The 15,469-nt window shown below is 39.0% G+C and overlaps 1 protein-coding gene across 1 annotated transcript in view; it reads left to right on the top strand.

The window, feature by feature from the left end:
• The window catches only part of Lonp2 (lon peptidase 2, peroxisomal), a 101,062-nt gene that overhangs the window by 43,536 nt on the left and 42,057 nt on the right, over positions 1-15,469 (top strand). Inside the window, exons 9-11 of the mRNA XM_008822626.3 lie at positions 3,689-3,839; positions 4,431-4,557; positions 9,139-9,272. Of these exons, the coding sequence (XP_008820848.1) occupies positions 3,689-3,839; positions 4,431-4,557; positions 9,139-9,272 (412 nt within the window). The remainder of the gene's footprint in view (positions 1-3,688; positions 3,840-4,430; positions 4,558-9,138; positions 9,273-15,469) is intronic.

Below are 15,469 nucleotides of genomic sequence, written 5' to 3'. Positions count from 1 at the left end.
ATTCTGCTGTAAATCCATCTGGGCCTGGGCTTTTTTTAGTCAGGAGGCTTTATATTTCTTTTTTGATTTCCTTATATGTTATGGGTCTGTTTAAACTGTTGATCTCTTCTTGGTTTAACTTTGGTTCCCATGATTTTAGATATCCATCCGTTTCTTTTAGATTTTCAAATTTAGTAGCATATAGGTTTTTAAAATATTCCCTTATGGGGGCTGGAGAGATGTCTCAGTGTTTAAGAACACTGGTTGTTCTTGCAGAAGACCCGACCCGGGTTCAAAACCTAGCACCCAACATGGCAGCTAACAACTGTCCGTAACTCCAGTTCCAGGGGATCTGACGGCCTCTTCTGTCCTCCACAGGAATTGCACGACATGAGTGTAGTTATGCAGGCATAACACTCATACACATAAAATAAAAATAATGAATAAAATATATATTTTTTTAATTCCCTTTATAATGTTCTGGATCTTTGTTTTTGGAGGATGTCTGTTGTGATGTTTCCCCTTTCATCTCTGATTTTGTTGATTTGGATTTGCTCTTTCTTTTGGTTAACTGGGCTAAGGGTCTGTCTGTCTTGTTTAGCTTTTCAAAGAACCAGCTCTTAGATTCATTGATTCTTTGAATTGTTTTCTTTGTTTCTATTTCATTAATTTCTGCTCTGATTTTTATTATTTCTTCTCTTCTGCTGGGTTAGGGTTTCTTTTGTCCTTGCCTTTCCAGTGCCTTGAGTTGCAGTGTTAGATCATTTATTTGGCTCTAATTTTTTTTTAACTTTTAAATTTTATTTATTATTTTTATTTTATGTGTATGCACATATTACCTGCATGTAGGTAAGTGCACCTGTGTTGTACAATGTCTGCGGAGGTCAGAAGAGGCTGTCAGATATCCCGAGATTAGAGCTATGGACTGTTGCTAGCCACCATGTGGGTGCTGGAAATCAAACCCAGGTCCTCTGCAAGAGCAGTCAGTGTTCTTTTGGTCACTGATTTGGGCTCTTTCTAATTTTTTTTTTTAGTGAAGGTACTTAGAGCTATAAATTTCCCTCTTAGGACCGCTTTTAATGTGTCCCAGAGGTTGTGTTGTGTTGTATTGTCCTTTTTGTTGAATTACAGGAATTAATTCTTTTATTTCTTAATTTCTCCTTTGACCCACTCATTGCTTAGGAGTGCGTTGTTTAATTGCCATGAGTTCATGTAGTGACTAGGGCTTCTTCCAGTTTTGATTTTGAGCTTTATTGCATTGTGGTCTGATAGAGTGCATGGAATTATTTCCCTTTTTTTTTTTTTTTTTTTTTTTGTATCTGTTGAGGTTTGTTTTGTGCCCCTGTATGTGGTCAGTTTTAAAAATGTTCCATGGGGTGCTGAGTAGAAAGTATATTCTTTGGTGCTTGGGTGGAATATTTGAAAGGTGTCTGTTAGGTCCGTTTGACATATGGTATCATTTAATTCAGATGTTTCTCTGTTTAGTCTTTGTCGGTTGACCTGTCTAATGGAGACAGTGGGGTATTGGAGTCATCTGCTATTACTGAGTTGGGGTCAATCTGTGTCTTAAAGTCCTGTAGTGTTGTTTTTATGAATTTGGGTGCACCAGAGTTTGGTGCATATATGTTTAGGATTGTAATACCTTCTTGGTTAATTGTTCTTTTGATCAGAATGAAGTGACTGTCCTTATCTCTTCTGATTAGTTTTACTTTGAAGTCTGTTTTGTCAGATACTAGAATTTGCAACCCCTGCTTGTTTCTTAGCGCCATTTGCTTGGAATATGCTTTGCCATCCTTTCACCTTAAGGTGGTGCCTGTCCTTGAAGGTGAGATGGTTTTCTTGCAGACAACAGAGAGATAGATTTTGTTTCTTAATCCTTTCACTTAGACTGTGTCTTTTGACTGGGGCGTTCAGTCCATTGATACCCAAAGTTATTATTGAAAAATGTGTATTCGTTGCCATCGTTTGCTGTTTGTGTTCTTTGTCTAATTTTGTGTTTCCTCAATTATACCTTTATTTTCTTTTGTTGCCTCTGGGGTATCGTTCCTTTCTCCTCTCTTCATATTGCTTCAAGTATTCTTTGAAGGGCTAGTTTCATGGACATGTATTCTTTCAGGCTATTCATGTCATGGAAGATTTTTCTTTCCCCCTCAACTATAATAGAAATTTTTCATGGGCAGAGTATTCTGCTCTGGCATCTGTTGTCATTTAGAACTGGAAATTCCTTGGTCCAGGCTCTTCTGGCTTTCATAGTTTGCACTGATAAGTCAGCTGTAATTCTGATGGGCTTTCCTTTGTATGTGACTTGTTTTTCTTTTTCTGCTTTCAGTATTCTCTCTTTGTTCTGTACATTTAGTGTTTTTACTATGATGTGCTGTGGGGAGTTTCTTTTCTGATCCTGTCTATTTGGTGTTCTGTATGCTTCTTGTATTTGTATGGGATGTCTTTCCTTAATTTTGGGAAATTCTCTTCTACAATCCTGTTTAAGATTTGGTCAGCACCGTTAACCTGAAATTCTTCTCCTTCCTCTATTCCTATGATATGTAGTTTTGGTCTTTTCATGGTGCCCCACATCTCTTGCATATTCCATTCTTGTGTTGTTGTTGTTGTTTTTCATTTTTCATGATCTTTGCTTGAGTGGTCCAGTTCTTCAACTTTACCCTCCAGTGTTGATATTCTGTTTTCCATTTCATTCATTCTAGTGGTGAGGCTTTCCCCTGTTGTTTCAAGCTGGCTTATTGAGTTTTTAACTTCCTTCTTCATTTCTGTGTGAGTTTTTTCAATATTTCTCTTTTGTGAGTTCATTCAAAAGTTTATCCCTATCTTCTTTTAGTTCTTTGATTTGTTTACTTTGTGTGTTCTCTAAATTCATTGAATTCCTTGATCATGTTTATGACTGTTCTTTGAAATTCTGTGTCCTGGGTTATCTCTAGGGGGTTCTCCTTGTAGAACTCTTCTACAGGACTGGTGGAGTTTGGTGGGGACATAGTGTTTTGCTTTCCATTTTATTTTTCTTTCGTTGTGATTTTGGTGTGTGGATTTCTTTTGTTGTTTGTGATTTGGATGTGAAAATTAATTGCTTCAGTTTGTATTATTGGTGTGCCTTGGTCCTTTTCTTACTGGTTTTGTAAAGCTGTTGGTCCAAGTTTCAGGTTCTCAGGTTTTATTTTAGAGGGGACTGATAGCTTTAGATCAGCTACTCAGGAGCTCCCACAAAGGCCTAAGTCAGGTTCCAGTCAGGTACACTCAGGCTTTCTTCTAAGGTTTGGACCCTTACTAGCGGGAACTCAGAGCAAAATTTGGGAAGTTCCCTAAGGGGGTGCCGATTTTGGGACTCAGGCAACCACTGAGTTCTGAATTCTGAGTTCTGAGTTGCTGATTTCTCAGCCCCTATGCCAAAGGAAGGCCAGAGCAGCCACTCTGGCAGTGTGATGAGAGCTCAGCCACTACACCAATGGGGGTTGGAACAGGCCCTCTCAGGCTATCTGCTAAGATCTCAGCCTTATCCTGCCAAAGGGCAGACGCAACATTTTTTTTTTTTTTAAGTATTTAGAATGTGGAGAGTACAAAGAATGATGGTCAGGTTTTTGTTATCACCATGTCTATCAACTAACTCTTGTCATCCTTGCTAATACATTGAGTGGACTTTAGTTTGTGGAACTTTCTGTTAGAACTAGTGTTTGTTCAAATGTTTACTATTCTCTTGTAGGTGTTGGACCCTGAACAAAACCATAACTTCACAGACCACTATCTAAATGTGGCCTTTGACCTTTCCCAAGTTCTTTTTATAGCCACTGCGAACACTACTGCTACTATTCCACCTGCCTTGCTGGACAGAATGGAGATCATTCAAGTTCCAGGTACTTCCGAAATAAACGAACACTCCTGCTACTCTTCCACCTGCCTTGCTGGACAGAGTGGAGATCATTCAAGTTCCAGGTACTTCCGAAATAAAACCGTGTGTGTGTGTGTGTGTGTGTGTGTGTGTGTGTGTGTGTGTGTGTGTGTTATGTATATAGCCTGCTGACCATGGATGCCAGAAGGGGACATCAGATCCCCTGGAGCTGTAGTTTCATGCAGTTGTGAGCAGCCCAGTATGGGTGCTGGGAACTGAACTCTGGTCTCTGCAAGAGCAGCCAGTGCTTTTAATCTCTGAGCCAGCTCTCCAGCCCTTTTCTTACAGAATTTAGAAATAAAGTAAATTTATACTCATTGAGGCTTTAGTAAGAACGTAAAACCTATTAATATGTTATTTATATTTTTACAAGGTGTGAGGGGAAAAATAAAAACCAATTTCAATGATATCTCCTTGTTCTGGTTGTAGTAGTAATTGAACTAATACTGAAACTCATTCTAAATCTCAGATCCACTGACTACATTTGATTCATTGAAAAATGTGGCATTGTGGGAGCCACATGGGTAATTACAGAACAAGGTTCTTTCTCTTCCAGGATATACACAGGAGGAAAAGGTGGAGATTGCCCATAGGCACCTGATCCCAAAGCAGCTGGAACAGCATGGACTGACTCCTCAGCAGATCCAGATCCCTCAGGTCACTACTCTTGCCATCATTACCAGGTTAGTCAGTCATCTTGAAGATGGGATTTTTTTTCCCCCATGCTAATAATTCATGGAGGTCTGTGCACTGAAGAGGTTTTTAACTGGCATCCCCTAGGATCGATTCCTCCAACAACTAAAAGCATCACTGTATTGATTAACAGAGAGCTCTATATGAGGAAGAATTTCATAGTGAAACCATGTAGGATTATATTTATTGTAAAGGATCTTCATTGAGCCAAAATGTCTACCTTGCCACAGTAGCAACCTAAGGAATTAATTTAATAGTTTAAGAACCAGGCCAGGTGTGGTGGTGCATGACTTTAATCCCAACACTTGGGAAGCAGAGGCAGGTGGATCTCTGTGAGTTCAAAGCCAGTGTGGTCTACATAGTGAGTTCCAAACCAGCTGAGGGTACAGGGAAACCCTGTCTCAAAAAAACCAAAAAAAAAAAAAAAAAGCACATGGAAAATATAGAACTTTTATGCATAGCATCTTGAAAACTTGACACAACTTACTACTTGCAGACATTGTTTTAGTTTATTCAGATTTTTCTTTTCTTCTCTTTGAAAGAATTAAAAATACCCTCTGAGTCTTGATGTTCAGAATTAATACTGTACAATAGAGAAAGTACTTTTCCAAGTTTGCTACCAAATGTTTAATCCTGTAGCAAGCACTGCATAAATTATCTGAGTAGAGTATTATTTAGCCTAATTTATAGATTGTCTGTTTAATGAAAAATATACCCTGCTGAGAATTTTTATTGGCCATCACTTCTTACTGTCTTCCTGGCTCACTACTACAGATTGATTGCAGTATCCAGCAAGTTGTCTCAGGCTGCCAAGCACTCCGGCAGCCCCTTCCTACTAATTGTTATTTTTGAGAAATGCTTTCTGATCTGTGCCAACTTTTTTCTGGGTCTATTTATTTACAGAAAGTTGGACTAAGTCTGACATGAGACTTCCTTTTTCTTAACTTGTTTTGAGATACACTGTGTGGATAATGCCAAAAGAAATAATTGGCTAAAGTCTTCCAACAATATCCTTATTCCAGATTTAGATAACTTCCAACAAACTTAAACCTTTTTGATACTTTCTCCATCTGTAAAATGGGACTGGTAAAGAAAAACACCTACTTTGTCTGCCTCTGAATTATAATGATTCTAAAGAGTATCGTGATTACATAGAGAACTATCTCACTTTTATAAACTTGTTCAAAACATCAGGTCTTAAAAGCTGGGGCATTAGGAACTTTCTTGAGCAGATTTATTACTTTTAATACTTAAGAACAAAACAGACAAAACACAACAAACAGTATACTTTCCCCAACTGCAGACGAGCTTTAGGTATTGAGTGAATTGCTGGCATAGGGTATGGAGTAGCATGATCGGACATGTTCATCTTTGGGTGTGTCATGGTCAGAAACCCCTAGTGTTCATGTCTAATCACCTCCCTTTGTAAGCAGCCTACATGAACCTTCCAGTCTTCAGGTGCTTTCTGATTACTACTTCTTGGTAAGAATTGTCATAAGATAATATTTATATTCACTGTCCTATAAATTTCTACTCTGTCTTACAGAAATATCTGAAATCTAAATCCCTTTGAAATTAATTCCTTCTGAAATTAAAAGAAATACTTTCAGGTCTATACACTATAAATTAAGCTTCTCTTCTAAACATTCCTGTTTTCTTTACCATTTCTCAGGGGCTCAGAATATAGCTTAGTGGTAGAATGATTGCCTGGTGTGCTTGAAGCCCTGGGTTCAATGCTAGCACTGCTCAAAAAAGAAAAATCATTTCTGTTGACATTATTATAAGACTCTGATTGGTCGTCTGTTCAATGAGTATATGAAGTGATGTCACTGTATATCAATGTGCCTTTTGGGATGAAATGGTAGAATAAAATACTTCAATTTGTAGCCTACACGACTTTGTGGTATGGGAAAAACAAACCCCTTTTTAAATTTTTCTTATTGGAAATAGTGTCTACCTATGTAACTCGGGTTGGCTTTAAACTTGCCTCAGCCTTTCAAATGCCAGGATTACAAGCACGTACAACCTTGCTCAATGCCCAGCTGCTTTTTGATTCTGTTTCATGCATTTCTCAGTGTATCCCAGTCTGCTTATAGAGTTGAATTTCTTAAAGCTCAGTTGTAGAATTCTGCAGTTATTTATATTTTATTGTTAATTTCAGCTGCCATTGTAACATTATTGTTTCCATCTGATTATTACCAATTTTATGTCCTCAGAATATCAACTAATTCTTCTATTTTTGTTGATGAATTGATTGATTCCAGACCTGGAGATTGAACCCAGGGCATTGTACATACTGGACAGCTGTGGTTATTCAGTTCTTACTTGACCCCATGATTCTTCCCTTTTTAGTTTAAAGATACCAAATAGCAGTTGGTATTTTTCCTTTCCTCATTGCTGTGACCAAACTCCTAGGAAGAAGCAACTTAATGGTTCATGGTTTGAGGGAATACAGGAAGGCATAGTGGCAGTTGGTGCTGTGTCTGAACTGTGACTGTGGCTCCTCCTGTATCCACGGACCAAGAAGCAGAGAAAAAGGAATACTATCATGCAGCTGGCTTTCCTCCCTTTTTCCTTTTTGTTCAGCCCAGGACCCCAACCATGAGATGGTGCTGCTCCCACATTACAGATAAGTCTTCCCTTCCCAGCTACACCTCTCCAGAAATACCTTCACAGACATACCCAAAGGAGTGTCTCCTAGAGGATTCTGAGTCCAGTCAGGTTGACAATGACATGATAGTTGTCTACGTTTTTTTCAATCAGTTGTTAATGATTATATTGTCTACTGTAGTTTCTAATCCTGTTGTTCTAAAGACAGTGAAGACTTTGTTCCTTTTGGCCTTACTGCTTTAGAATTCACCCAGAATTTCATCACCTATCCTGTGTGTCCCTGCCATTTGTTCAGAAGCTAAGAAAGCTTCTCTAGTCCTTGCTTCAATTCTTTGTCCAGGTCCATCTTTAAGTTGATCAGGTGATTGCTGTGGAAACTACATTAGTTTTTTTATCTGTTTGTTTTAATTTTATGGTTAGGTTAAAAAGAAATGGGTTTTATTGTGACATTTTCTTACATCTGTCCTTACAGTAGGTTCTTCTCCCCACTGCCCTCGTTGCCCCTCTCTCTCCCCCTTGTTCCCTTCCCTTCTTTTATTCCTCTTCCTCCTTTCTCATGTCACACATGCAAATTTAAATCTAGATTCTGTAGTTGAGAAAAAACATGTTATTTGACCTTTTTTTTTTTTATTATTGTCTCTTTTGAGACAGTAGCCCCAGCTGTCCTGGAACTCACTATGTAGACCAGGCTGGCCTTGAACTCACAGAGATCCGCCTGCCCTGCCTCCCGAGTGCTGGGATTAAAGGCGTGCGCCACGACGCCCCGCTGGTATTTGACTTTTTTGAGTCTAGCTTATTTCATATAACTTTAATGATTTCAGTTCTGCCTATTTTCCTGCAGGTGTCATAATTTCATTCTTCTTTATAGTCAATAAAATTCAATTTTGTGTGTGTACCACATTTTCTTTATCTATTAGTTGATGGACAGCTAGACTGATTCCATGTCTTGGTGGCTGTGAGTAGAGCAGCAGTAACCATCTCTGTGGTCTGCTGGCTTCCCGTCCTTCAAGTATGTGCCCAGGAGTAGCACAGATGGGTTGCCTGGGACTCGTTGGGTTTTTCAAGTATCTTTTTTGTTTTTGTTTTTGTTGTTCATTTGTTTGTTTTGTTTTGTCTTTTTGAGACAGAGTCTCCCTGTAGCCCCAGGTAGCCTGGAACTCACTATGTAGACCAGTCTGGCCTCGGCCTCCTAAGAGCTGGGATTAAAGGCATGTGCCACCACCTGGCTCTACTTTTAGTTTTTTGAGGAATCTCTGCACTGATTTCCTTAAATTTGACCTTCTCATCAACAGTGTATAATGGCCCTTCTTTGCTTACATCTTTACCAGAATTTGTTGCTTCCTTGATGACAACCAGTCTTGATTAGGGTAAAATGGAATTTCAAAGCAGTTTTAGTTAGTATTTCCCTGATAGCTAAGGATAGTAAACATTTTTCAAATCTTTATTGGCCATTTTCTTTTCTTCCTTTGAGAACTGTTTATTCATTAGCCAATTTATTAACTGTATGATTTGGGTTTTTTTGTATTGGTTTGATTGGGTTTTTAGGTTTTGGAGGAATTTTGTTTGTTTTGGGACAGTTTCTCAAGTAGTTTAGGCTGACCTGAAACTCAGGAAGATAACCTTGAACTCTTGATCCCCCAGCCTCTGCCTCCCAAATGTTGCCATATGCCACCAAGCTCTGATCAGTTTCTCGATTCATTCAGTAGTAATTCAAGAACAATACATTTGGAACCATATTACACTGATAAATTGTGTTCAGTAAGCTCTCTAACATATCAAAAAATAAATAGTATTTTGTGTGCTGCCAATTTATTTTGGGCATTTAATAAAATGTGTTGTTAGTGTTTAAGAAAAAATGAACTTTCAAATATATAGTTTCTTTAGTAACGAGATTACTTCTGTTTTACTTATTTTACAAGTAGTATTTTTCCAAAGGTAAAAATGTTATTATTTCATAACAGATACACCAGAGAGGCAGGAGTTCGTTCTCTGGACAGAAGGTTCGGGGCCGTTTGCCGGGCTGTGGCTGTGAAGGTTGCGGAAGGACAGCACAAGGAAGCCAGGCTGGGCCGCTCTGATGTGACTGAGGGGGAAGGTTTGTGGCCTGGCTCTGCTGTTCTTAGTCTGTACAGTTAGATGAGTATGGGGAGGGAGGGTGCTGGACAGTCCTCAGAACAGTGGAGCATGTGACTCCAGTCATAAGTGTCAGTACGTAATAGCATATGGTTTGATGGGGTTTATCAAGATTTTCTTTTACAAATAGTAGAGTTCAACTGGATAACAAGTGTTAGTGCTTTAAGGAATTTTATCCAGATTTTATTCAGTTATGGGTTTGGTGTTCTCTTATTTTTCACTGACACAAGCAGTTGTTAAGTCCTTCAATGATTTATAATAAAGTTGCTGAGTATGATGGCACATACCTGTAATCCCAGCACTCGGGAGGCAGAGGCAGGTGAATCTCTGTGAGTTCAAGGCCAACCTAGTCTACACAGTGAGTTCCAGACCAGCTGGGGCTACAGGGGTACCCTGTCTGAAAAAGACAAAAAACAAAAAAAAAGAATACCACCACCACCAATAATAATAATGAAGTTGCAACATTTTAAAAATTCCAAGCTGTCCAAGCCTGCCAGTACATATCTCTGCACACTAGAAGACTTCATGTGTAGTGGGTTTCCTCACATAGCTTCTTTTATAGGTATGTAAGTAAATGTAAGATTTTTTCCTTCAGTAATTCTGGAGGTGATATCGGGTGGAAAGCTTTATTACTGGAGTTAATCAAATGTGTTTATTTCCTTTGCTACCCAGGGAAAAATGTTTTAAACTTCTTGCCTCTGATCCTGTAAGGAGTTTCAGTTCATCACACCATGTTGTTAGATATATAATTTGCCAAAACCTGCTTTAGTAGATGTTTAGTAATAGGAAACTGAAAATTGCTTCATAGTAAACAGATTTATTAGATGTTCTACCATTTCTAAAACTCTCTCCAGAACGGAGTTAGATGAATGTGATCAAAGAACATTGTGGCAGGCCTAGTAGACCAGATGTTTTTCTTTCTCTTGCCGAGCTCAGTGCGTGTAGCAGCATTACCATTGAGGAGCAGGTACTCATGTGACCCTCTTGATTTGGTGTGATCTTGACCCTGCTCCCACTTCTGGAGCCGCACTAGTTCGTTTCTCTCAAGAATAAACCACTCTCTCTTGCTGAATTGGAGAGGTGTAGTGTCTTTGGTATGCAGAGTAGGGATATCGAACTCTTGTTTCTTAGAAAGAAAGAAAAATTTGTTGGAAGATTAAGACCTTGGAGAGATGAATAGGAGCTGGGCATGTAGCTCAATAGCAGAACACTTGCATAACATCCATAAAACATTGAGGTCTATCCTTAGCACAGAGAGAGAGACAGAGTGAGAGCAAGAGGAAGAGAGGGAGCAAGGAGGACAGGGACAATTGGGGAAGTGGGCTAGTTATCACAGTAGTAGATTCCTGATGAAGGTGCGTTTGGATCTTCTTCCCTTCCTTCTGCCATGGAATGATGCTGCACAAAGGCCCTCTTGGGTGTAGTAATTGGATCTTAGACTTCTCACCCTTCAGAATTTGTTCAGTCAAACAAATTGCCGTTCATTATAAATTATCGAGTCTGTGGCATTCTGTTATAGCAACACAAAAATCTTCTCATCCATGCTGTCAGGGAAACCCAGAATTCCTGTGCCTTTGCAGGGTTTCATGGCTCAAATCAATTTGTTGTTTATGTCTTCACCCTACCCTGTAGACGGTGAGGTTTCTGCCTTCTCTAACCTTTTGTTTTGTTTTGTTTTGTTTTGTCTATTTACAGTGTATTTTCTAAAATTCTGTTTAGCATCTCTTAACAGTTGTCGTCTTCCCATTCTTTTTGTTTTGTGGGCTTTTGTATTTCTGGTCATTTAGAAAAATGTAACAGAATTTACCAGAAGAATTATAAGCACATGTTCAGACTAATCTTTGTAGAAATAGTAGTTCTTAATAGCTACCCCGGTACTGGAGAGATGGCTCAGTAGTTAAGAACACTGGCTGGTCTTGCAGAGGACCAAAGTTCTGTTCCCAACACCCACGTGGTGGCTAACAACCATCCATAACTCCAATTCCAGGACACGCTTCTCACCTCCACAGGCATTGCACAGCACAAATGCACTTAGATACATGCAGGCAATACAGTCATACAAAATAAAAATAATAAAGTATTTTTTTATTTAGATGGTGGTTTTAGAATTTTTAATAACATTCAGAGGGATTTGGTGTCAAAGGGAACTTACCATAGTTATAACACATTCTTTAATGTTTATATGAACATCCAATAGCATATTTCTAATAATATTTATGCTCATACTCTTTACAGGTAACACAGATATTTCAGAACTTGTTCAAACAGCTTGTAAACTGTATGTAAATGTACTGTTCTTAAATTATTTATGTATTTTTATTTTTATGTATGTAGTGTTTTACCTGCATGTAAGTGCACCACATGCATGCAATACCTGCAGAGACCAGAAAAGGGCAGCAGATCCCCTGGAACTAGAGTTACAGAAAGTTGGTAGCAGCCATGTGGGTGTTAGGAAGCAAACCCAGGGCCTCTGGAAGAGCAAGAAGTATTCTAAACCTCTGGGCCATCTCTCTAGCCCTTCTTCATAATCATTTGAAGAGTTAAGCCATTACCCAAGCCACCCATATGAATGCATAATTAGGAAGACATTTATGCCTTGAGGATACTTTTGCCTATGGCCTTATCAGAGGCACAAATACAACTCTAGGTGGTTCTGATTAAGAAACACTTGAGTTTGACTGTCCTCCAGACTAGATAGAATAATTATAAGGAATCTTGAAATGGTGTTTATGACTTCAAACAAAATTAAAAACATTTCTATGAAAGAACATACATTTGGTTTTCATACCAGAACATGTAAATGGAGCTCAGTAACTGAAAGTTTCTGATTAAGAAATAAATTATTTAAAATAGTAATATAAAGCCAGGTGTGGTGGTGCACGCCTTTAATCCCAGCACTTGGGAGGCAGAGGCAGGAGGATCTTTGTGAGTTCGAGGCCAGCCTGGTCTACATAGTGAGTTCCAGGCCAGCTGGGGCTACAGGGAGACCCTGTCTCAAAAAGACAAAAAAAAGAAAGTAATATAAAAGAAAACAGTTTCAGAAATATCAAGCCCTGTAGTAGGGGAGTTATATTTAATGTTAAAAATAATGCTGGACTTAGAGTTACTGCCAAGAAGAAAAGTAATTTCAGGCCACAAGCTTCAAAGCAGCAGAAGCTGCCAGTGTTTTGAACAAGCTTCCTGGAGCAGGCCCAGAAGCTCTGCTCTGTGAATAGTTGTCTTTGGGTTTGTGGGATCTTAAAGACAGTTAAACTGACCAAATAGCAACAGGGAGGTCAAGAAGCCAGGTAAAGCCTATCGTTGATCAGTCCAGAAGAGGAGTAGTTATGCCTCAATTAGCTGGAAAGCATGGGAATATTTCATAAAAGCGGTAGTGCCTGTTTTTCTCTCTGGTGTTACGATATTCTGAATTGCTTTTTTCTTTCCTGGGGTATTAGTTGAGTTAAGGAATAAAAAAATCCATGACTAAAGTTTTATTCTATCATTTGCCCATCTTTTGCTAGGACAAATAGTCCATGTATTCAACTTTCTATACTTAGGTATTTCTCTGTAGAGTTAGACGGATGTCTGCTTGTTCAGTTATTTGTCTATGTGCCCAATTTAAACGAATATCTGGTAAAAAATTTCCTGAACAGTCATTCCTTCCAGGGAATTTGTCTAGGTTGGTCTTGGTCCATAAATCCTTCTCATATTTTCCGAAAACCCTTTGCCTAGCCACCTGGACTCTGTGAACAGACACAACAGACAAGCATGTGAGGAAATCTAACTTGTTTGTGTGAAATACTGGAGATTGAACCTTCAGCTAGGCAAGCACTATGCCTCCAGCTCCATTTCTTACTTTGAGACAGGGTCTTGCTAAGTTGCCCAGGCTGGTCTTGAGTTTTAGTCCTCCTGTCTTAGCCTTTTTAATAGCTAAGATTTCAGGCCTCTGCCGCCAGACACTGTTTACATTGATTCAGCTTTGGATTTCCCAACCTTTTGGAATTTGTAAGCTAAATTCTTTCATAAGTTTTAGAAAAATTGTGACTTGTCATTTTTAGTATCTCTTTTTGTTTTTCCCCTTCTCCATTTGGGACTTTAAGGGGAAAAAAACAACCGTTGTTGAGACAAAGTCTCACTGTGTAGCTTTGACTGGCCTGGAGAACTTGCTGTATAGACCAGACTGGCCTCAAACTCACAGAGACCCACCTACCTCTGCCTCTGCTGGAATTAAAAATATGCACCACCAGGCCCGGCTTCTTAAAACAAAACAAAATACTCTAGGGGCTGGAGAGATGGCTCAGTGGTTAAGAACACTAGACCCAGGTTCAAATCATGCAGGCAATACACATAAAATAAAAATAATAAATAAACCTCTATTTTTCTTACTACATTAACTCCTCTAATTCTGTTTGTATTTTGTTTTTTTGGTTGCTCTGTAATCCATTTTATTGTTCTCTTCTTCTATTTAAACATATGGAATTATTTATAGAAATTGTATTTTTACTTTTGCGTGTCCATTTAATTGTATATTTATGTATATGTTGATTCCAATGGATTTTTTAATTGAAATTATCTTTTCATCTTTTTTTTTGTCCCCCTGTAGCACTAGCTGTCCTGGAATTCACTATGGAGACCAGGCTGGCCTTGAACTCACAGAGATCCGCCTGCCTCTGCCTCCCAAGTGCTGGGATTAAAGGAGTGTACCATCATGCCACTCTATCTTTTCATCTCTTTAATTCATTATTTTCCCCATTTTCTTGGATACTCATCATAGTTTTTTGAGTACCTGTCGGAACATTCTGTCATCTGATTCATCTGTGAGTCTGTCTCTGTCACCTATGGGTTGGTTGTTACTGTTGTTATTAGATGGGCAGATTGGTTGGTTCCTGGTGTGCCCTTTGCAAGATTTTTTATTACTTGGTAAATCCAGCAGTCAGTGCTCTGCTTGATCTTTTTAAGACTGATAGGACAGTACAGTTAGGCTTGCCACTGTGTTAAGAACTTATCTTGTGGCTGTGAGGAAATACTTGGCAGAAGCATGTTAAAGAAGGAAGGGTTTATTTCTGTTCACAGTTTAAGGGTGCAGTCAGTCATGGTGGTTGGTAGCTTTTGACTGAGATTCTTCACGTCTTGATGGATCAAAAAGAAAAGAGCAGGGATTGTTGGTATTGTGTGTTTGAGACTGAGAAAGAGACAGATAGACTCACTTTGTAGCTCAGGCTGGCCTTGAACTTGCCATTCTCCTGCCTCAGCCTCCCAAGTACTAGGATTGCAGGCATATGCCACCTTGTCCATGTGCTTAAAAGGTTGTGCTAATGTCTGTATTGTTTCAGTTAAAAATAACACTCAGGAGGCAGAGGCAGAGGCAGGCGGATCTCTGTGAATTCAAGCCCAGCCTGGTCTACATAGTGAATTGTAGGCCAGTTGGGGCTATAGGGAGACTCTGTCTCAAAAAGACCAAAAAAAAAAATTTTTTTTATTTATTAATTTTTTATGTGTGTGAGTGTATTGCCTGCATGTGTATCACCCATGTTGCACAGTGCCTGTGGAGGTCAGAAGAGGGTTTAAGGTGCCCTGGAATTGGCATTGCAAACAGATGCTTGCTACCACGCGGGTGCTGGGATTCGAACTCAGATCCTCTGCAAGAGCTGTTAGTGCCCTTAATCACTGAGCCATCTCTCCAGCCCCTTGTTCCAGTTTTAATACATGTGCTGCCAAAGTGAGCACATTTTCTTACTTTTCTAAAGGAGGCTTTCATACATTTCATTTTTGTTAATACAGCCCCCATTTCCCAGAGGTTAATTAGTTTGTTTGGAATGCTAAAGAAATTCTACGGTTTGGGTTGTTTATAGACAGCAGAAATCTCTGCAGCACAGAAACTGTGAAAATGACTATTTTACCCTTGTAGAGTGAGCCTGGAGGGGGAAAAAACTAGTAAGACCCATAAACAAATGATTCTTTAGCACAAATTGAGACAACCTCTGTCCTCTTTCATTGTGGGTCTTGTTGTTCTTATTGGGAGATATAAAAACTTCTGTAGATGTTTTTAATGAAGTGAAAATAGTTGGAAAGTTTCCTATTACTTGATTCCAGTTACATGTAAAAGTCCTCAAATATTTTAACTTAAATTCCATGTCTTTCTTTGTGGTTGAATTTAGGAAAAAGAATGTGTCTGCC

The sequence above is a fragment of the Nannospalax galili genome, unplaced genomic scaffold (assembly GCF_000622305.1).
Source record: "Nannospalax galili isolate Female #2095 unplaced genomic scaffold, S.galili_v1.0 scaffold108, whole genome shotgun sequence".
NCBI classification, from domain to species: domain Eukaryota; kingdom Metazoa; phylum Chordata; class Mammalia; order Rodentia; family Spalacidae; genus Nannospalax; species Nannospalax galili.
Note: the sequence above shows the minus strand (reverse complement) of the source record. Positions and strands in the feature narration are given on the sequence as shown.